Below are 23,383 nucleotides of genomic sequence, written 5' to 3'. Positions count from 1 at the left end.
ACTCCTGTAGATTTACAGGAAACCCATCTGACATTACATGGATAAGAATTCATGCATGAAATATAGAACTGGGGACCCTGAGAAGCTAGAGTGAAACATTTTGAAAATGGTTGTGTTTGACGGAATCTACTGAAAGGTCAGAATTCCACTTAAAGAATGTCAGTGTGTCAGGAAGTCAGAAAATAAGAATGTAGGCCCAGGTGAACCTGAAGTAGTATTGATTGGTGATTTTTCAAAAAGCTATTTAGACACTAAATTGCTTCCTGGTTTTAAAAAAAGGCCTAGGCTGAAAACAAGAAGCATACGCATGTGGCTGTTCAATGCATTTTTAGCAAAAAAACAAAAAAGAGCAGTATTGTGGGGCTTTTGCAAATATAGTAGCAGCCCAGAGGAGCAAACACTTCATGGCCCCTAATTTAGAGGATAGAGACCCACATCTTTCCTCACCTTCCTCTTTCTTGAAGATGCTTGGCTTACACTTTGCTGACCATTTTAGTGAGATACTAATGTCCAGTGTGCTCACAACTTGCTGATACCCACCTTAGTAGGAGAAAAAGAGTCCATGCCCACCTGCTACTTCATATCCCTTCCTCTGCAAGAAAGTGTTCGGGTCCACATGCTGTACATGCTTCAGTGAGGGACATCAGCAGAGATACTATGTCCCATGTTGCTACAGTGTCATGCTTGAAAGGGGAAGACGTGCCACTAGAGGAAGAAGACTGGCCATTGTGGCCTTCTGCTGGTGTGACTTGCCTGAAGGAGACAGTCTGGCCATTGTGACCTCAGGCTAATGATGCTTGCCTGAAAGAGCAAAAGACCATTGTGACCTCCTCAGTGATGTTGCATGCGAGAAGGCAAGGGGCAGCTACTGTGATCTCATGCTGATGGGGCCTATGAGAAGAGTGGTTGAACCTTGTGTCTTCCCACATTTCTGTCCCATCTGAAGGAGAAAGACATAGTGGCCCTTAAGCGCCTGTTGCTTTTGCACCGCATAACAGACAAGTTTGGGGGGGGGGTTCCTCTTTTTTTACTTTCTTCTTGTCCCATCCTCTAAGAACCCACAGTCAGTGCCCAGCATTACATTTTAGGACACTAAATAAATAAGTCCTGCTGCCCGTAGACAAGAGCTTTTCTCTTCAACTGTGCCTGCCTGCTGGCTACAACTCATCCTTAATAAATGCAAATCTCTCGAGGGATACCAGCCATCATTTCAAGATGATAAAGTGCCAGGAAGTGAACTTGAGAAAGTGTGTAACTCCCACAAGCAACAAAAAAACTAAATAAATTGAAGATGACAACTCAGAATAAAATCTTAATGTCAAACTAAGATTTATTTCCTGTACACCCCTACTTTGTAATAAAACCTATTTAAAGAGACAATTACTATAGCGTATTTTTAGAGAAACTAAAAATCTGTTTGTTTTGGTCTTTGTATCCTCTTAGTTGAGAAAGTATTTTTATATCCTGAGATTTAGCAGCTTATTCAAATATTGAGGGAACTGATGGGGACAGAACTGTAATAATTCTGGGTTATATGAGAAATGCTTTCCATCAGCCACTCATTCAACACTTGTGCTGCAGAGGACCCAGATTAAAGCATACAAACAAACATCAGAAGGGTTTTTGTGGGGAAGGGGAGAATCTAGTTCTCATGTAAGAAAATGTTTTCATTTGACATGATGCATCTCATCTGATACATGAAAGCAAATGTTTATATAATGAAAAGCCAAGGATACCGCTTATCTTATTTGAGCGCTGCAGAGCTGTTTTTTTCCCGGCAAGATAGTTGAATACTTAATTATTCTATCTTAAAGAACTTTCACAATCATTTAAGATCTTTTGTACTAAAACCTAAAATAGTATGGATGTGACACTACAGATGCCATCAACAAGTGGGGGCTCATAAAAGATGTATGAGAAGAAGGAAGAGGTCTTGTGGTCTGGTTCTTAAAGGAGATATACTAAATAAGTCATTAATGTGCAGTTTTACCAACATTTGAATGGACATTAAGCTTTTGTGGAAACTAAGAGTACAGTAGCCTATGCCACATGTTGCTAATACTTCTCCATTCATCTTAATTTCATTTCTAGAAAGAGAAATGTAAATGCATATGCTTCAAGCAACTGACCCAGCAGTAACAGGAGCTCCCATTACTGTACTTTTCATCCAACGTAGTGTTTTATGTTTGGTAACTGTAAATTTTAAGCATCCTTTTGGAATAACGCTTCTTTTTCCTTTGCTATTTAGGTAGCAATTACCAAGGTCACAGCAATTTCGATTTCCCTCATGGGAATCCTGGTGGAACGTCTATGAATGACTTCATGCATGCGCCCCAGCTCTCACACCCTCCAGACATGCCCAGTGGCATGGCAGCTCTTGACAAACCCCTAAGTCATCCCATGCAAGACTCTGTAAGTCATTTATTTCTTTATGTACTATACTTATAGGGCCAATGAACAACCTGTATTTTCTGGGCAACTTAAACATCATCTGATACAATATTGAAAAATTACCAAAAAAACCTCATTAAAATGCACCATCACCCCTGACTTTTAGCCGTACTGGTTGGAGCTGGTGGGATTTAAAGCCTAAGAACATGTCCGCAGCCAGTGGTTTGCCTCACTGGTTTAGACAATGGGCCTGTTTTAGAGTAAAGCTCTAGACAGTTGCACCTACTATCTCAGTTTCCCCAGAATTGTATACTTCTGGGCTTCACTTCCAGGCAAATCTTGATTCCAGAGAGATGATACCAGACTCTTCAGTTTCAAGCCCCAGCTGGGGAGGAAATGGTTGTTGTGAAACAGGAACCTGCTAGCAAGCCACTTTAGGGTGTAAGATAGGGTGAGTATTGGCCTTTGTGGGCAAACATCAGGCTTGCACAGTAGTGCAGATGATTGATATGGCCCAGTGATATTTCACCAAACCCAAAGTGAAATTGAAACAGAGTCTTACTTGTAGAGTGTACTTTCATGAGAAGGAGACCAGAAACCACTGAACATGACTTTCTCTCCTTTGTGTGTGATAAAAACAGTAAAGGAAAGATGGGCATAAGTAGGGAGCACAGATCCTTTGCATACACCCTCACCTGCCGACTTCCCAAAGTGAGGGGGTTACATGATGGTAGACCTCTCCATTCTGTCACTTTCTCTATGCTAAGAAATGGGAGAAAGGACAGAAAAACACTCATAGAGATGGATGAACCTGAGAAACATGATTTTCTTTTTCTTTTGCCTCACCACTCTGACTCTAATGCACTCACAAATAGAAGTCAAAAGGAAGAAGAGGGTACCAATATGAGAAGCATTTGAGGAGGCTGCTGGGGATAGAATGGCCAGCCCGCTTGTACAGTTGCCTGCCACCATGTTGCAAGCAGGCTTTTAAAAGTCCTCTCGGGGTGGCTTTTTAAGACTGCCATGATTCAGAAGGGACAATGAGTTTTTGTGTGCATGAGTCTGTATATGTAAGTGAATAGGAGCTGTTCAGTCCTGTGGGCATGGGGACATACCAGGTGGCAGGGATTTGGGATACTGGCCTGCCCACTGCTACTATACAGCCAGTTGTGCTTGCCTCTTTGAACAAACTTTTTGATTGTTTCATTAATGGGAGGAGGTAAATGGGCCATTTAGCACTTGGCTTGGAAAGCACTTAGGGCTCATTAGATAACAGTGAAGCTCTTTTGAAAGACAACTGCTGGACAGCCTGTCCTTAGGGAATGTGCTGGTTCACTTGTAAGTGTATTTAAAAGTTAGTAAATCTGCTGCTCTCTATGGCTTTTGCACGCTTTATATTTATTTGCATGGTGCTATTATGCTCAAGCATGAGTCCTGCTCTTTTATATCAGTTGAATTTATTTCTTATTTATTTGTTATGCTAGAATCTTTCGTTTCCATCAAGGAGCTCAAGGCAGTGTACATGATCCTCCTTCCCATTTTTGTCCTCAGAAGAATCCTATGAAATAGAATAAGCTGAGAGAGTGAGTCCAAGGTCCCCAGTGAGCTTCATGGCCTAGTCAGGATTTGAATGCAGGCCTCCCCAGTCCTACTCAAGTACTCTACTTGCTATACAACACCAGCTCTTTTTAAAGGACATATTTTTTCCATTTTGTCCCTCTTTCCAAAATCAGTTTGCAAGGCATGCTCTACTACACTACAAAAGGTTTTGTACTTTATTAAAATGGGACATGAAGTCTTTTTTTATGGAAATGTGTGTCTGTATTTCACTCAAGTAACAATACCTGGAATAGGTTTGTATAATGAAAAATATAAGAATACCATGTTACAGAGTTATTTTTCCAAAGCCTGTAACTAAACGTTCATAAATTGTTCTCTGATAGGCCTCTTTTCACACACCCCAAAGAAAATGCAGTGAGCCACAGCAGAAGTGAATTGTTTGTCCACACAGAAGAAGTGTGCAGAAAGCTGCGCTCTTCTCAAATTATCAAGATTCATGTTATGAATGTTACTAAACATGCCATACTTTTTAGACAGCTTATCACTTTGATGATAAGTTCAGCGCAAACAGAATCTGGATCTTCTACAAAGCTGAACTACCATCTTTAATTGCACTCCTTTTCTCTGCTGAAAAATATTGTCTTCTGAAATCCTGAAGACTCAAAGCCCAGCAGATCAGCTTCCTGCACATTCTTTTTCTCTGGTGGCAGATGACTGTTGAAGTCTATCATTTTGCAATACTGGTTTCACACATTATGACTGCTTATACAGTAATTTGCAGTGAACAGGTTTAACTTGCCCCCTCCCCATCTTGGAGCTGTGTACCTTATCACCTCACTTTTCCTTTCCTGCTTCTTTCCTCCTCCGCAGATCCCTCATCCCGGCAGCACTGATCAGTCCCATAGTTCCATGCAGCAAGGTTTGCACGTACCTCATCCCAGCAGCCAGTCAGGGCAGCCATTACATCACAGCGGTCCTCCTACCCAGCAGTCCCGGCAGCCACCACAGGCCGCTTCTAGCAACCATCCACACAGTGACCTGGCCTTTAACCCTTCCTCAGCCTTAGAAGGTCAGGCTGGTGGCCAGGGAGCATCTGACATGCCGGAGCCTTCGCTGGATGTAAGTTTGCATCATTGTGTCATCTGCTTGCTTCAGGTTGTGCTTGGAGTTTCTGCAGGGATGAAAAAAGGAGGGGAGCACAGAACAGCTTTCATAGATCATGCCTTCATTTTACACCTTGAATCACTAGGGGCTGACAAGGCAGACTCTGGCCTTGGTGAGAAAAAGTCTTTCCATTTTAAGTGGCTCCATTGGCTTGCAAGTAGACCCTGATGGGAGTCTGGATATAGAGGAGAGATGGGGTTCAACAAGGCTACCTTTCTCTCATGAGAAATGAGCATTTTCATTCGATTATTATTGAGGGATAGATATACAACAGTATCAGTTTACCTGTTGCTTTACTTAGATTTCTTTTTTAAGGAGCTTAACAAAAGCTTTACATTTTTTTTAAAAAAGAGAGCTTTAAAATTTGAAGTAGGAAGAGTAAGGGAGGCTGAAGCAAGGGTTATGCAAGATTCTTTTTTAAGAATGTTGATTTTTAGTAATATTGAAGAACATATTCAACGCTTAGACTATGGAGAATTGCCTAGGCCTGAAGTGTGAGTGGGGTAGAATATAGCAATAGAGCTACATTCCACATGCATTTAAGTCTAAATCCATATCTGCTTGCTCTTCATTCCCTCTCTGACAATCAAGTCCAGGTTCAGCATCAGAGGCAACAGGGATTCTGACCTCTTACACATTCTGTTTATGTGGCAGACAGGTTCGAAGGTGCTATATGAACAAATCCTTCTAATCTGTTGAAATGTAAAGGCCTTAACAGCCTGATTCTTGGGCCTGATACAGACAGCCAAAATAAAGCTGCTTCAAGTCACTTTGGAGGTATGGTGTTTCAATTATGCATGTGTGCTAAGAGTCTGGAAGCTTCACCAAAGCTGCACTCCAGTCTTTAGGAGTGGAACGTGGCTTCGGTGCGGCTTCTGGATTCTTAGAACACATGTATCATTGAAACACCATATCTCCAAAGTGACTCAAAGCAGCTTTATTTTGGCTGTCCGTATAGGGCCTTAGAAATTTTCTTCTTCTCCTGCAAGTCTGCATGTTGTTAAGGTGGAGTTTCTAGAGAAATGGGGGTGCTAAGGTGGCTGGCTGCACAAGCAAAGTGATGTGATAAAAACTTACCTCTTTTTTTGAAAACTAACACAAGTTAACTTGTGTTCAAAGCCAAGATTTTTTACAGGTTTACCAGCTAACTCTCACAGCTTATAAAGTATGTAATGAAGTAAGCACACAGGAGAGGACTATAAATCTGAACCATAGGTTACATGAATTATTTATTTGGTACAGATGTGTTGTATCTTGATTTTCAAAAGAAACAGAGCCATGAGACAGCACTAATAGAAACAGAACTAATCAGTTATTAAAAGGATGAAGATCTGAATGTCAGGAGAGTCTTCTTCAAAGCTAATATAATAAAATGTGGTTTCTCTTTGAATAGAAACACGTTAGTGATTTCTTCTGCCTTGCTAGTTATTTTTTTCTTATAATGCTTGCTTCAGGAATGTGTGGCAGTGTAGGACCTAGGGACAAAAGTCATGCATTTGCCCTCCTAGAAAAAAGTTGCAACTTAGTTCACAAGAAAGCATTTATTTTATCAGTACCTCTAATAGCACAGGACAAACTAATCTATGGGCAAGAATGGACATGTTTTACAAAATTAACACCTATGGGGGTGATGCTAAGTAAAACAGGTCTTGCAAGAGGCATTTGTATATTACTAAAAGTGTTCTTATCTAGTAATAGGTTTTCCTGCAACTAATATACTCTGTGCTTATGTGTCCAAGTGAGGTTATTGACCACTTGAAAGAACCAATAAAATGATCTATTGTACATTGTGGCAACTGTCCAGTCATAGCTGCTGTAATCATGCCTGAATAACACTCACTAAATGATATTTTCAAGCTTTTTCAAAACTTTAGCCAACCAAAGATGCAATAATATTTTCACCCAGCAAGTATATAACTTCCCCTCTATTCACGTATCTCAGGGATGCTTTAAGGATCTGTATAGGCAAAGCTAAGCTTATGTGGATGCTGGATCCTATCATACCAGTCAGCTGTTGATTCCATCTTTTAATCGTTTAGTTGTTGAAAGATTCGTACATTGGGTCTTTTCAAAAATAGCAACCCAAGAGGTTTGCAACAAACCCTGCCTGAATTTCAAACAAAGCTAAAGCATTAGTCCTCTTTTCAACTGGTTGCTCCCCACCACATGCACCATGAATTTGGAGGGTGGGATGTACGTAAACAGATTATTTATCTAGTTTGTCCTCATCTGTAGATAAATAATTTCCATAGTTTTCTCCCCATTGTAGGAGAAAGAGAATATTTCTGTGCACTTTCACCCAGTATTTCCAGATCTTGACATGCTCCATTTTTGCATTAAAAAGTGTTTGGAAACAATGTTTCTCCTGCATGAAAGGTTGTGGGGTTTGCCCACAAAACCAACAATTTTTACAACTGCATATTTAGGTACAGAAACGTTCTAGCCAGGTGAAAACTGCCACAACCTCACTTCTGCATTATAATTCCTGACCAGTTTCCCAAGTATTGTTGTTGAGCGAGGAAATGAATAATATTGACTATTATTTCCATTTCATCTGTATTTCTTTAGTGTACAAAATGCCAGAAGCAGTGCTAAAAATGGTTGAAAATAACCAGCAGAACACTGTATTCAACTTTTAGGGAAATCCATATACAAAATCATGTCCATACTAACCTTCTTAACCCCCTTCCTCTAAAATGGTATTTCAGTCATCCACTTGTGGAATTCTGTTTACCATAAAATGATGATGGCAATGGAAAGGTGCCCATAGTATCATGATACTGCCATAACTCCTCCCCCATGCTTGGCACATTACATGAATGTGTTTCTGGCATAGCATAACCTAGAAAATGTAATGTCCAGTGTGTTGCAGGAAGGGTAAAGAATAAGCAGAAGCCCTGCATATTATATCTGGTTATTAAGCTGTGGCTTTCAGCCTGCAGGTACAGGACTGGATGGTTGAATGCTCTTCCATACAAAAGGTTTTCTTGCACTTGGAAATCTAGCATTCAGGTGTAAGATCTTGGTTGGTCATTTTTCCATGGTGTGCTGCTTTTGTGTATATCAGTAAAGTTGCTATGTGTGGGGAGAAGGTGCTCAAAAAACCATTTTGGCATGGCATTTCCCAGTGCAGGAGACCACATGGAATGTCTTAATTATATGGAAAATTTCCATGCTCATAATCATGTACCAATGTATAAAGAACATCCAGGTGTACTTTGAGAGCTGTATCCTCTTCCAAATCTCAGACTAAGCCTGTAATGCCAGCTTCTTCACCCTTCAGTGTTTATTATCCTCACGTTTCCTCTATCTTTATTTTCCAGCTGCTTCCAGAACTCACAAATCCAGATGAGTTACTTTCATACCTGGATCCTCCTGACTTACCAAGCAATAGCAATGACGACCTTCTTTCTCTTTTTGAGAACAACTGAAGCCTTCAGCGTTTCGTCCCCCGCACCTCTCACTTGTTTGACACATTTGTAGCTTCACAGTGAGGAATCCCAAACCAACCTTTTTCACGAGGACAAACTCACAACTTGAGCGAATGGTGCACACTCCCTACTTTCTTCATCTCGGAACTGCTTGAGTCAAGCTTCATTCATTGTGGTGGAGAAAAGCAAGAGGACAATAAAATGGTGACCTCACAGACTGTCGCTCTGTAGTCGCAGGCCATTTGTGCAGCAGGGGAAGACCTCACTTGTAATTTTGCAGAGAGACAGAGAACAGGTTTTTGATGTGCATAGTGAGATGTATCCCAATAGAAACCTGTCACTCAACAAAGGAAGAAAGAAAGAAAAGGCAGCAGAACTACTCTAAATGACCAGTTTCAGAATGTCCTTCCAACTCGTGTTCTTCCATGGGTTTTCCCCCCTTTTGCTGTAGCATCTGTTCCACTGTGTTCCTTCCCAAGTTGTGCAGGCCTTTGTACGTTTTTGTCAGACAGAATATGGACAAAACTTGGCAGCACATGCAGACTAGCCAAACAAACTCAGAACCATAACATGCATACCAAAAAGCACAAAAAATAAATAAAGTTGTCATACATTGGGGAAAATAAATACAAAATGCATCAAAAGGAGGCATCTGTTTGACAATGAATTCTCCATGGTAGAAGAGTCCTGCAAATATCCTGGCTGTGGCAAGTGTGGTTTTTTTCCCCCCTAAAGTGTTGTTTTTATTATTATTAATCTTGTGGGCATAATAACTCCTTCCTCTAACACAGATACTTGGATATCTTGTTTCCTTTTGTCCTGTTCTTTCCCTTGTTTTTCTTTTCTTAGAGGGACTTGATTTCAAATTACCAACTTTTAATAATATAGTAGCCAGACACTTTTTTAAAAAAAAAATGGGGGAGGGATATTTGTGTATGAAGTAGAGGAAGGAGACAAGCTATTAAATGTTTTAATCCAAAAGCTTTCAGTTTTTGTAATTTATGAAGAGTAAACCATTGCTCAGTTCCCAGCAGAAAAAAATGTGGCAAAGGTGTGAAAATAATACCTCTCACTTTGAGATGAAGGAATGGGAAGAGAGGAAACTGCTCACTCTTGCTTTCAATAGTTGACTTGAAAGAGGCAATTGCAGTGCTAGGGACACCTTACATCCCTTCATGTTTTGTTTGTTTGTTTTTTTCCAGATTGTGGTATGTGCTCAGTGTTTTCTTTTTCAAATTTGTATCATCTTGCTGCCAGGCCCTTCACCTTTCTTTTTAAGACTATATTTCCAAGTATAATGGGCGCGGGAAGATTAAGTCAGTTTGGTACAGTAGCGTTGCAAGATTCTTGTGCCACAATGCTTCCGTTGTATTTGTGCTTCTCATGTGGTTGCTTCCCTCCTGCATGAGCTTCCAGTTGCTTCTGGGCCCATTTCTGTGCTCTCCGTCGGTCTCTCTTTATAAATTATGTATAGTATCTGTGTGTTAAGACGTGCATGTGTGCCAACTCTGCCCTTGTGGGCCAACATTTCATAGTCTGCCTCCTGTGTACAGATATTGCTTATTTTGTGAATAGAGAAACCTTGATTGCTTCCTTCCTCGTACAGAATCAAATCAAATATCTCCGTATTTGATTTCAGCAGTAGGCCTTCAGCTTTGTCCCAAATGAACCTTTGCTTGTTGGTTTCAGTGTGTAAACTTTGCCCACCTTGCCCTCTGTGAATGGCATGGCGTGTGCGTTCCATTCTGAATTTCCTCTCTTCACCAAAGTCATGCTTGTAAATTCTTGGAATATTTGTCCTAAGCATCTTCCACCACTGCGCTGCTGTATGTGCATCTTGAGATGTATATATGTATGTGTGTGTATACCGACACACACACACACACACATATATATATGCTAGTCCACAGCACCTTGCTGTAGATATTACGGGAAATGGCAGTTTTAGGTCCTCTGTTACTTTCCAGTAGGAGTGTTGAATTTGTAAAACATTTTATGTAGAGATATTCTTACATTTACTTCCCCCCCCCCAAAAAAAAAACCCCTTTTTATTGCTGTTCTTTTTCTTATTTCAAAAAAAAAAGTGCTGTTCATTATGCAAAATCAATTATTTTAAGAATTATTATTGTAAATATCTTTTGTGAATATTTTAGAATTATCTTTCATTACTATAATCAGCGTTTTCATCATCTGGTTATACATGTGTTTTTAAAATACATAGTCAAGGAACAGAAGTGGGTCTTTTTTCTCTCCCCCCCCCCTTTTTTCCCCCCCTTTTCCTTTTTCTGTTTCATAAAGATTTCTTGGTCTAATGGAGCATTTCCTTTTGATAAATTAGCCCCATCACAAACAAGTTTAATACATCTGCTGCCATGCCCTAGGAACGGCAATTCCATCTATCCTTTTGATCTGTAGAATAAAGACACCACTTTTAAAGATCTTTCTTAGGTCTCTTTGAAAATGATGTTGTCCTTTTATTCATCAGAGAGAGGAGAGCATGCAAAAGATCTCTGCTATTGGACTCCTGGGTTACTATGTGGTGCCAGAATTGGGATGGGATACCACCATGACACTGAAAAGCTTCCTCCCCTAAGAAATGCAGTGGCAGATTGTTGATTTTGGTGTTGTTGTTGTTTTGCAGTTTTTTGTGTGTGCTACAGTAGCTTTCCCCTGTGTTTTTCTGCATCTGTTACATAACTATTAAAATCATTTGTATGGGCAGCTAAAAATAAGCACACTTTGTGTCGCCCCACTGCTCTTCGTTTTTAAATGCAGCCATGACACCATCTGCCCACTAAACCAAACACAGCACATGAGTCTTGTCCCACTTGGGGCTCATTGAAGTTCCTGGTTTTGACATCTGCCAAAAGGGGAAATTTCAGTCGCCTGGGAGGCTGCAATAAATGGCTGGTGGCTTGATGGCCTATACATTGTTTTGGGCCTGAGTTAAGCCATATACTTTGTTTTTGTCTGTTCAGATTGTATTGATTTTTTTGGATTGCTCCTCCATTACTGAATAAGAGCCTAACAGAGCTAAATGCTTGAACAGGGGAATTCTCCCTCCCTCTGTTTCACTGGAAACAGAATGATTAGAAGCAGATCTGTTAATGATTACTTATTGCTAATGGCAATCTAAATGCATCATTATAAGTAGCTGCTCAGAAGATATGAGAGGAATGAAATTCTGAGGCTGGGAATGTGTTTTATATCAGGTTTTCCCCTGTTTAGAGAGGCATTTCTTGTAGCAGCAACAAATCAATATGATGTCTGACAGCTATAGATCTTCTGTATACTGTCTGCAGAAAGAGGGTACAGGTTGACCAAAATACAAGGGCTATCTTAGCTGGGCTTGTGAACAGACAAAAGTAGCTGCTAAGATCCTGCCATGCACTTGCATCACATTTTATTAAAGGGCAAATTTAGCATATGGGCATCTTTTGTAAAGCCAGCCCAGAATCCTCCCTATACACAAAACATGCAACGATTATTCATCAGCATATTATAAAATTACCAGGATTGTCTTAGAATAGGGGGGAAAGTTGATTTTTAATCTGTGCACTGCCAAAACCTATGAAATAATGTGCAGCACAATCCTATGCATGACTACTAAAAGGAAGTCCTGTTAAATTCGGTGGGGCTTTCTCCCAGGTAACTGTATGGGATTGCAGCCTTAAGGAATTAACTTTGTGTCTGGGGAGGAGGGGGGAATTGCATCCCCACAGTATTTTTATTCATTATTATTTCCTGTTTCAGGGGCATTTGGGTTGTTGTTTTTGTTGTTTTAGCAGTTTCCCTATAGATACCCACCTGGAAAAGCACCCACAGAGATTTATAGTTCTACTGCCAAGACATTACTATTATTGTTATTATAGGATGATGAAAACACACTAATGTCTGCAGTGGAGACTCCAGGGACATCTGTACATATGTAAATGGAAAATAGAGACATGTTCACAGAAATGCATTCATTTTCCTTGGAATGTGCATTGTTTTTATTTCGCAGGGGGAAAATAAAGCTTGGAGATCCATCCTATGTGGGAAATGAATCCTGTTTGTTAGGCGTTTGTGCAGTCTCCACATTTGTTTCACTTCTTGTAATATACTCTGGATCCTTTGTGAAAATAATTTCTGTTGCTTTTTTTGTTTTGTTTTGTTTTACCTTCATGTAATAATTAGCTTAAGTGTATTAGTCTTATCACCTGTGTATTTTTAGGGTGCTAAAATAATGAAGAAAATAAGGGGGTTAAATAATAAAAAAAAAAGATTGTAACCAAATTCATACTTTGTACAATTTTTTGATATTGTGATCAGAGAAGAATAAAAAAGTACAATCTGAATTAACATGCAAAAATGGCCATTGTCTTTGTTTGTACATTGTATGTACAGTACAATGCAATCATTTCATACTTTAAAACTGGTCAGAAAAATAATTGTGATTTTTAGTCTTGCAAAACTGTATGTAGTTAGATGATGTGACAACCTAATATTTATCTAATAAATATGTATTCAAATGAAACCTGTATATTAGGTGTTCATGTGGTTATTTTGTATTTAAAAAAAATCAGATTGACTATTGCTAGACATTTATATACTTTCTTGTAACACTGAAAGTACTCTCATTTTGCTCATGTTATTTTTTTTTTCCTAAATAAATTTGGAAAATTATGGATGGACTAATGGGCAACTATTTTGTAAATCTGATTTGTTATTACTGGTGTTATTCTATAAGCATTAGAATATCTTGGAATTCACTATATGGGCTGCATAATACATCCTGGAACCAAGGAGGACCGGTTTCTGACAGAGGTATACCTACTATGTGTTTATTGGTATATTTATTTAGTAAATCCTTTTAAAATGATTAAGGGTTCATTATAGCAACCTTTCCAAACCTGTGCCCACCAAATGATTTTGGTTACAATATCCATTAGCCTCAGGCGGCACTGCAAGTTATCATGGATAATAAGACATTGTGGTCCAATAAATTTGGAAGGCTCCAGGCTGGGTATTGAATTTTAGTTTTCAAAAGGTAAGCAGACTTGATGGGACAGAAAAGCAGTACTTGTTTATCTTCAAATGTTAAAAGTGGGGGCTAGCTGTTAACAATTATTGATGCACCCAATGTTATTCAAATTAAGACTTAACACTCTGTTATTTCTTGTTCAAACATGATTTAGGAGAATATTTATAGTGTCCGCTAAGAAGTGCTGGAGAAGGAGGAACCAAGATAAATCTGCAGGACTCTTCCATAAGTAACAGTAAAGATACTTTCCCAGAAGGTCATGTGAAGCACATACACAGCCCTCTTTCACAATTTTGATAGGACATGGAGTTATTCAACCATTGTGCCGTGGGTGAGATCAAGGCTTTGTCACCCTTTGCACAATAACTTGTACAGATGTAGGATCCAACATGCACATGCTGTCACGTATTTACACTATCCAGGAAGTGTATAAGACCATAGCTATTATATTGACATAAAAATAATTAATTTGTTTTATTTATATACCGCTATTCCAAAGATCATAGCGGTGAACATTAATTCATGTCATCTGGCCGTGCATGGATATAGGTATAGAAAAGTTTATATATACATATTAAATTCAGATATTAGTTATTCCTTGTTTGTGTGTCTTCAAATTGTTTCTGACTTACAGCGACCCTAAGGTGAACCTATCATTGGATTTTCTGGGGCTGAAAGGGCGTACCATATATACTTGTGTACAAATACCTCATGTATAAGTCAAGGGAAGGTTTCAGGGTCAAAATCGTGGATTTTGATATGACCCGTGGATAAGGTGAGGGTAAAACTTAAGTAGCTATAACAAAGGAGGGAAAGGGGTAAACACCACTTCCATACCTCCTTCTCTGGACCTCTTCCAACCTAACACCACTTCCCTGGTGCTGGAGGAGAGGTTTTAACTTCAGGTTGGGGAGGAAACAAAGTGGACTTAAATGGGGTATTTCATTGATGGGGGGGAAAGGCCTTAAAATCAGACTGGGAAGGGAAAGAAGTGGACCAAAAAGGGGTGTTTCTTTGATGGGAAAAGAAGGCACTGTCTGCACAAGTAAAAAGACCCTTGGTTAACCACACACACCCCAGCCTTGTTTGGACAATGTAGGCCAAAACCATGGGGACAGGATTGGGCTGGATCGTGGCAGACCATATGTGGCTCAGGTGGTTCCAGACTGATCCTGGCATAAAAGCACCTTAATGTGGGTCTAAACGACTTGCTGTTTGTTGTAGAGTTTCGTTGAAACTCCATGGCAAACCCAGGCAGACCAGATGGCCTCTGCATCCGTTATGCCTCCATTGTGGCTAGTGAAAAGCCCCCCCCCCTTGCCACCTCTGACATTGAAATAGGGCACCTGGTTGCACCCACTTGGTCAGGTGCCCTGTTTCTACGTCAGACACAATGATGGGAGGTCTTCTCACTAGTTGCAATCAAGGAGTTAGGTAAGGGGTGTGTGGAGGTAGCAGGTCTATGACATAGTAACGTGTAGGCATGTAAATATCTACCTGTCCCCAGCCCATGGACCTAACCAGGTTGGCCCCCCAGGCCAGGAAGGCATGAGCATGGCCCATGCTTTCCTGGCCTGTCTTGTCTGCTCAGCCCCGTAATCCAATATTTGGAGTTTACAGGTAGTAATGTTCTTAGTGTTTTTATCTTGTGAGCAGCCTTGGGGTCCTTTCTGGGAGATGGGCAGCATAAAAAATAAATACATAAATATTTTGGCTTTTTTGTATTTAAATTACTTATGTCAACATAGCAAAACCTTTGGTCTTAAATTTGATGGTTGGATTGAGGACATGTCTACTGAAACATACAAGAAGAAAATACTTCTATTAAAAATTGAGATGCACACTTACCTTTATGTCTGTGCAAGGTAGGAAGAGACTTTTCTGTCAAGATGTATTTGCTAAGGCATTTGACAACATCTGGAATGAAATGTTAACACAATAAATTAATGAAAACTAAATCAGCTCAGCCTCAATGAATTACTCCTGGCTTCACTCTCTTCCTCCCTTCTTTATCCTGCTCCATAAATCCTGCCCCCTCTAGACACTTCCCCTGAGTTCTTTCCTTATCTCCAACTAAGATGTTTATCTTGCAAGCTTTTCATGTATCAGTGCTTAATAAAAATTAAAAGCACAACATTAATTAAAAATACAATAAAAGCGCCTTTAATTTTGGAAAACTTTTTCTTTTTTTAGATTTTAAATTTTTATTTTCAGAAATATATCATACACAATATATACAAAATGCTTTGCCTTTACAGATGTCATCACTTGTCATGTTTCACATTGATTAATTCATCTGTGTAATATACATCATGTATTTCCAATAAGATAAAGACAAATCAAGCAATCAACAATTTTTTTTTCATCTCATTGGCTAAATCCGGTCTTGTCGAATTAACCATTTATATTTCTATAAGATATAGTACATTCCTTGAAGCCTCTTTTATCTACAACCATATCCTATTGTCATACCCATTTATTTCGTAAGAGACTTAAATCATTAAATCTTTTTTGATACTGAATGTATTTTCCCAAAATTGTAGTACCAGAAGCCATTCCTTATTTAATTTGTCTTTACATTTATTGATCAAAAATGTAAGTCTATCCATTTTTCTCAATTCTTGTAATTTTAATGTCCATTCCTCTAGAGTTGGTGAGTCACAGTTTTTCCAGTTTCTGGCTATGACCAATTTTGCTGCTGTCACTATGTACAATAATACCCTCCAGTATTTATTTTCTACCTCTTTTTTGAAGACAGATGTTATATTTTATAAATAGAATTCTGGTAACATTTCAAATTGTATCTTAAATATTTTTTTAGATCATTTATTTGCTGCTCTTCTGCCACAAACGTTTGAAGAAATTTATTCAAAATTAACTTTGAAACAATACAATAAAATTACTGTAAATGTTTGCCACTTGACGCCTCATCACCTACTCTACACAAACACACACACACAGAGGTGTACACAATTGTATTTTTTAGTCTTTTTTCTTTTTTTCAGTTTTTTTTTATTTATTATTGAAATAATACAAATACATATGTAATATTTAACATAAAATATCTCTTATTCCAAACGATCTTGCACCCTGAACGCCAGTTGCGGTGCGCCCACCAGATGGGGCTCATAATGGTGACATCACAGCTGCACCACTTCTAGATGGGGTGGAGCAGCTGTGACATCATTGTGCCAGCTCTGGCGCTTTGTGATGTTGCAGTGGCGCAGCAAAAAGGAGCTTCAGGGTGTTCCTTTTTTGCTCTGCAGCAGCGCCGTGCAATTTGGTTCCTGCGGTGCTCTTGCAGAGCAAAGAGAGGCGCTGGGGAGGTGCCTCTTTCTGGTGGTCTGTACCCTGCCTATGGCAGCATCCACATACAGAATGCTTATTTTCCCATAGTTTTGCAACCTCTTTCCATTTTGCTTTATATTGCTGAACCGTTCTATCATTTTGGACATTGAGATCATGTCCAAGATTCCTAACTCATTCAAAATCCATTCTTCTAAGGATGGGATAGAGTTGGCTTTCCAGTATTTGGCTAATAATATTCGAGCAGCAGTTATTGAATATAGTAAAACACTCAACTCATCCTGAACTAGATTGTCCCAAATCCCATCAGTAATATTTAACAAAAATAACTCAGGGGTAAATGGAATATTTTCCCCATTGCATTTGTTAAAGATCTGTGTATCATCATCCAAATTTTTTTAGCCGATTTGCACTGCCACCAAAGGTGATATAAGGTGCCTCCTTTTTGATTACATTTCCAACAGTAAGAAACGTTGTGTTTAGCCAATCTAGCAATCTTAATTGGGGTCAAGTACCACCTAAAAAATAACTTATAATAGTTTTCTCTTAATTTAACACATTTAGTAAAACGGAAGTTTCTTTTCCACACATTTTCCCAACTGTCCATAGGGATAACTCTGCCAATGTCTTGGGACCATCGTATCATATTAGACTTAACAGTTTCTTCCATCATTTCCGTATTCAACAGAAATTTATACAATTTTGTAATTAATTTTAACCTTGAACCTCTAATAATTTTATCAAAGTCTGTCTCTTTGAGTGATCCAGAGTGATCTCTTCTCCAATCATCTCGAATTTGCCAATATTTAAACCAATTTAAATAAGGATCCATCTCCTTTAATTCCTCTTTAGTTTTTAGTTCTTCATTATCTCCCCTCCTTATTAGAATGTCATCATACCTCCACCATTTATAAGACCGGGACTTTTCTTTCTTATGAAAAGCCTCTTGCGAGGAAGTCCATCTTGGTAAGTGTCTGTAAAGTAGTTTTTTATATTTAGTCCAAATAGAGAACAATGCATTTCTCACAAAATGCTGTTTGAATACTTTAAGACTATAAACACTATTATTTTTTTAATGGTTGAATGTATTTTCCCCCAGACTAAGTATGAATTTACTCTAGGATATCCCAACAGTAAAGGTCAATAGTTTTTTTGTGAGTTTTTTGGACTATGTGGCCATGTTCAAGAAGAGTTTATTCCTGACGTTTCGCCAGCATCTGTGACTGGTATCTTCTCTCTCTGAAGATGCCAGCCACAGATGCTGGCAAAATGTCAGGAATAAACTCTTCTAGAACATGGCCACATATCCCAAAAACACACACAAAAAACAATGGATGCCAGCCATGAAAGCCTTTGACTTCACAGTAAAGGTCAACTTTTGTTGCTTGTCAGGTACTTGAAACCAGCCGTCAACTTCAGACTCATTTTGGTTGGTTCAACCCCCGCTCTCCCCCCTAGAGTAACGTATAATTCAACCATAGTTTTCAGTGCCTTTTTTAGGAGTACTTCGCTTTACCTAGGATTGGGCTGCAGTACTGGACAACTAATTACCATTCAATTCACTAGGACATGAACAAAAAGAAAGCATTCTTAGGATCGCACTGCTTGTGACCAGAAGACAAGGAGATTCAGTTGAGCAAGCCAATGAGATCTGTACTAAATATTGTGCTATCCCATTTCAAACAACCTGCCAAAGTAAATACTTCATCTATTCACATATATTTATAGACATTTTAGTCAAAAAATTGACCCCAAAAACCTAGATCGACATATATCTGGGACAGAATTATACTTGAGTTTTTATCAAAGAAGGGACAATCTTCTTCTCTGAGAAGAGTGGCAAAAGGTGAGAGCTTAGTCCATCCTGGGAGCATCTAAAAGAAGCACTACCCCCCCCCCCTCTACTCTGTCCACCATGGCATCACTTTTGAACTTTTTGAATGCCTGAATAGTAAAATGACTGTGGTAGCAATTCTTTTGTGATGCTCCTGCAAGGAGTGGAATTGGGCTTTGAAGTATTTGAATAAGGCATTTGTGTATGTCAGTTTTTCTGTTTTAAAATTAGTTATCACAGTAAAGTTAAAAGATATAATCACTGCTAACGTGACTGCCATTTGCTTTCCTTTTCACCCTTTTTGATGTGTGCATTTTCTTAGCCCCACCTGTGCCTGGTTGCCTACCCAACACATCACAGAGCTGCCATTAACAGGGACGTAGCCAAGGGGGGTAGTCCGTGGTGTCCGGACTCCCCTTCCGTTAGATACAATGAATGGTGTGTGCTGCTGCGCCACCATGCCCAAGCCCCATTATAATGGTGGCACTTAGTCTGGACCCCCCCCCTTCCAAAAATCCTGGCTATGTCCTTGCCATTAATGATAATTCCCTCATCCATCCAACCTTTACTGTGAGTACAAACATTATGCCTGTCAGAATTAGTCAGGTTCTTTGGTATTGTTGTACCTTTGCTTCATCCTTTAGATCCTTTGTCACATGCCCCTAAATTTTACTTTTACTTGATTTAAATTTTACTTGACAAATCCAGGTGTCATCTCAAAATCCACAATTCTGGCTCCAAAAACCTACCCTCGACCGATGCAGAAGATCAAGGTATACTCAATAAGTTAAAAGATATAATATCATTTCCTCCATATCAACAATGTTAGTTCATAGAATTGTATAGTTGGAAGAGACCGCAAGGGCCATCCAGTCCAGCCCTATTCTGTCATGCAGGAACTCTCAATCAAAGCATCCTCGACAGATGGCCATCCAGCCCCTGTTTAAAAACCTCTAAGGAAGGAGACTTCACTACACTCCAAGAGAGTTTGTTCCACTGTCGAACAGCCCTTACTGTCAGGAAGTTCTTCCTAGTTGTCTGAGAATGATCAGAAGCTTGGTGCCTGGAATTAATTTGTTACTAATTTTTCTAGTACTTTCACCTGAGATGCAGTGAGATGGCCCATTTGAATTTGTCAGAATCCATGGTCTCTCTCCCTCTATCACATTCAGTAAAACAGGAAGGCCTGCCGCCTTAAGAGAAGAAATACTTTTGAACTGGCAGAAATGTGTTGGAAACACAAGAGACACTTCAGACTGGGTCAGCCAGAAAAATCAGCAGTGGCAGAACATGTTATAAACCATCCTGGGCATAAAATGCTGTTTGAAAACACTGAAATTCCGGACCATGCCAACAACTATCAGGTCAGAATGCACAGGGAAGCCATTGAAATCCAAAACACCTGGACAACTTCAATAGGAAAGAAGAAAGCCTTATAGTTTGGCTACCAGTTCAGAAAAACAGCAATATCAGGACTCAGTAAATGCAAAGGAGAAACCACCCAGGGTTAGGGGTTTTCCCAAGAGACTATGGCCTGTTACAGACTGCCAAAATAAAGCTGCATCGGGTCTCTTTCGAGGTATGCTATTTAAATGATGCATGGGTCCTAAGAGTCCGGAGGTTGCGCCAAAGCCACATTCCATTCCTAAGCACTGGAGTGCAGCTTTGGTGCAGCTTCCGGATTCTTAGGACCCATGCATCATTTAAACATCATACCTCCAAAGAGACCCGAAGCAGCTTTATTTTGGCAGTCTGTAACAGGCCTATGATCACTAATGAAGCAGACACTAATCTTCTTTGCATACCCTCCCACCCTGAGGCCTTGCCATCAACAACAGTACAATACATAGATTAACATAGAAACCACTCCCCCTTACCCAGGGTCACACAGAGTGTGTGTGTGTGCGTGCGCACACACACACACACACCACTTTCTTCCATACCAGCATTCTCTGAAGATGCCAGCAACAGATGTTGGCGAAACGTCAGGAATAAACTCTTCTAGAATGTGGCCACATAGCCCAAAAACCCCACAAAAAACTACAGACTATGATTTCACTGAGAAGATAGCAGGAAACAAAGAGGGGACAAGAGAGAATGTGTTCCAGGCCAGGTCAGGTCAATGGGCATGAGGAGCAGAAGTATCGCTGTGTTTCAGACACGGGGGAAACAGAATGGAAAAATAGAGGAAAGGTGATTATTGGAAGGGCATGTAAATAGGAGGGAGTGATTTCCATGCCTAGCAGAAGAAGGCCTACAGGCAGCCAGGGCCCTTTCAAATTAATTTTCTGTATGGAAGGAAAGTGTATGGAGTCTTGGTGAGCATTGTAACAAGGGGCCCATACAGACAGGCCAAAATAAAGCTGCTTCGGGTCACTTTGGAGGTGTGCAGTTTAAATGATGCATGCATCCTAAGAGTCTGGAAGCTGTGCCAAAGCCACGCTCCAGTCCTTAGGACTGAGGTGTGGCTTTGGTGCGACTTCCAGACTCTTAGGATGCATGCATCATTTAAACAGCATGCATCCAAAGTGATCCAAAGCAGCTTTATTTTGGCCTGTCTGTATGGGGCTTAAATGATTTTATTCACAAAGTGTCCTGAGAATCATTTGAGATGGTATGTTGACTGATCTATATTCTCTTCCCTCAGGCCAGAATATAATGCATCCTTTTTCACTAGAGACTGTACAGATAGCAGCATGGGGCTACTTTGACTCCATTCCCACAAAAGAGGCCACTTAGCACCAACAGTGTTCAACACGCTGGCCATTTCTCCATTCTAGCAGTCTACTGGGCTTTTGCAGAATTTCTTCACATAATAATAATAATAATAATAATAATAATAATAATAAATGTATTGTATACCGTGGAGACAGTAAATTCCCATGAGTAGCCACCATGTACTACTGTGTCCAGCATCATATCATCTGGAGTAGCCCTTAGTTTGATACACCAAAGCCTTTAAACAAAAGTCATGTAGCCTCCAGACTTGTGCTCATTGCATCTGCCCCATCTGAGTGATACTAAAGCTGTTGGGACCCTCAAATATATCCAATATCATGCTGTACTCCTCAGGGCTTGCCTAAGCCTTGCACATAAGGTGAAACTGCCCCCACACTGAATTTCAAGTGTCTACATATATTCTGATGTTGGAACATCTTCTTTGACAAACACACACATATACAGTGCACCCTCCACATTCACTGGGGTTAGGGGCACAGGACCTCCATGAAAGTGGCAAAACCACAAATAAAAAAAACACACTTTTTTAATCTGGGAAAACATCTCTTCAGGAATCGCTAGATCAGCGGATCTCAACCTGAAGGTTATGACTCCTTTGGAGGGTCAAATAACCCTTTCACAGGGGTCACCTAAGACCATTGGAAAACACATATTTACGATGATCTTAGGAACTGAGACACTGCAATTTTATGGTAGGGGGTCATCACAACATGAGAAATTGTATTAAAGGGCCGTAGCATTAGGAAGGTTGAGAATTCCTGCTCTTGGTCATCCAGCACAACTCTATGGTCAACATCTGCCAGAGACTGACAATTGAATCACACTAGAGGACCTACAAATGCCTGGAGAAGTGTTTTCTCTATAGGAATCTCTAGGTCTTCCAGTGTGACTCAATGTGCTGATCCTGGTAGAGTGGCACTGGAAGAACCAGACAGTCATAGAGAGAATCAAATCTGCAAATAATCAAATCTGCAAAAGTCAAATCCATGGAGGGTTAACTGTATTATTTTATTATTACAAATTATAATGTAGTTACTTTTGTATATCCTATGCCAGCGTGAGGGTGAGTGCAAGAGGAATGATATGAGGCACAGGATATAGCAGTTTGCTGATTAATTTAGCAGGTGCTCCAGAAATACAAATGCCGATTTACATACACCAAGAAGACCAGGAGAACCGGTTATGACATATCCAGGTACTCACAGCATGTAATGATGTTATTAATGTGTTGCAGAAAAAGACAATGGCTCACTTTTCTTGAAGTGCTAGTCTGATGAGGCGGGGGAGTTACAACTAACATTAAATGCGTAGGCACGGTATACATTTTGAATCATCTCTATTTCTATTAAATACACATGGCACAGATGATTAAAATCTACATGAAACACAGGTACTTCATAGAAAACAGACACAACATTTAAAAAAGCTGACTTTTTTCATGTAAGACTGACAGCACCGGATTAATCTGTAGATTTTCCCTTTACTAATTTCACTGAATTCAACTATAAAATATGTTCTATGGAGGGACCTTGTTGTGTATAGTAGGACAGAGTCTGTGTACCTGTGAAGGAGAATCCAGATGGCACCACTTTCCTGAAGGTGCTGTGCTTTCCACACTTCCTTTAATGCAAGAGTGCTTAAAAGCAGATAAGTCTGCCTCCTGCCCTGTATGCAACCTTTTATGGTAGCCAGAATCCACTTCCTGAGATGACCATCACAATTTGCCTCTGAAGAACTACAGTTTCAAGATTTTCATTGAAGAAACTGACCCCTATATAATTAATTTAACAACATCCACCTCCCCATGTTATGAGAGAGGGTTAAATTGGTAGAGTCAGGGAGTAGGGACAATCAAGAAATCCTTCAATACACTAAAAAAATTCATACAGCAGCAGATAAAGAGAAGGAACACTAATAGGGACACAATCCAAAAAC

The 23,383-nt window shown here is 39.7% G+C and overlaps 1 protein-coding gene and 1 long non-coding RNA gene across 8 annotated transcripts in view; one reads left to right on the top strand and one right to left on the bottom strand.

Moving 5' to 3' along the window:
• ZMIZ1 (zinc finger MIZ-type containing 1) overlaps positions 1 to 10,582 on the top strand; it is a 455,177-nt gene extending 444,595 nt beyond the window's left edge. For 6 of the 7 annotated variants that reach the window (XM_089510695.1, XM_089510694.1, XM_089510693.1 and 3 more), the window contains 3 exons: positions 2,249 to 2,412; positions 4,822 to 5,070; positions 8,439 to 10,582. In XM_089510695.1, the coding sequence (XP_089366821.1) occupies positions 2,249 to 2,412; positions 4,822 to 5,070; positions 8,439 to 8,546 (521 nt within the window). In that variant the 3' untranslated portion in view covers positions 8,547 to 10,582. The remainder of the gene's footprint in view (positions 1 to 2,248; positions 2,413 to 4,821; positions 5,071 to 8,438) is intronic. The other variant, XM_089510696.1, reaches the window with a different exon arrangement.
• LOC149318923 (uncharacterized) overlaps positions 4,215 to 23,383 on the bottom strand; it is a 37,301-nt gene continuing 18,132 nt past the window's right edge. The window contains exons 3-4 of the long non-coding RNA XR_016280112.1: positions 15,418 to 15,486; positions 4,215 to 5,122 (exon numbers count right to left, since the gene is read on the bottom strand). This is a non-coding gene — a long non-coding RNA (uncharacterized LOC149318923). The remainder of the gene's footprint in view (positions 5,123 to 15,417; positions 15,487 to 23,383) is intronic.

Source organism: Sceloporus occidentalis, unplaced genomic scaffold, assembly GCF_023333645.1.
Source record: "Sceloporus occidentalis isolate IW3139 unplaced genomic scaffold, rSceOcc1.0.p SCAF_2, whole genome shotgun sequence".
In the NCBI taxonomy this organism is placed as follows: Eukaryota; Metazoa; Chordata; class Lepidosauria; order Squamata; family Phrynosomatidae; genus Sceloporus; species Sceloporus occidentalis.
Note: the sequence above shows the minus strand (reverse complement) of the source record. Positions and strands in the feature narration are given on the sequence as shown.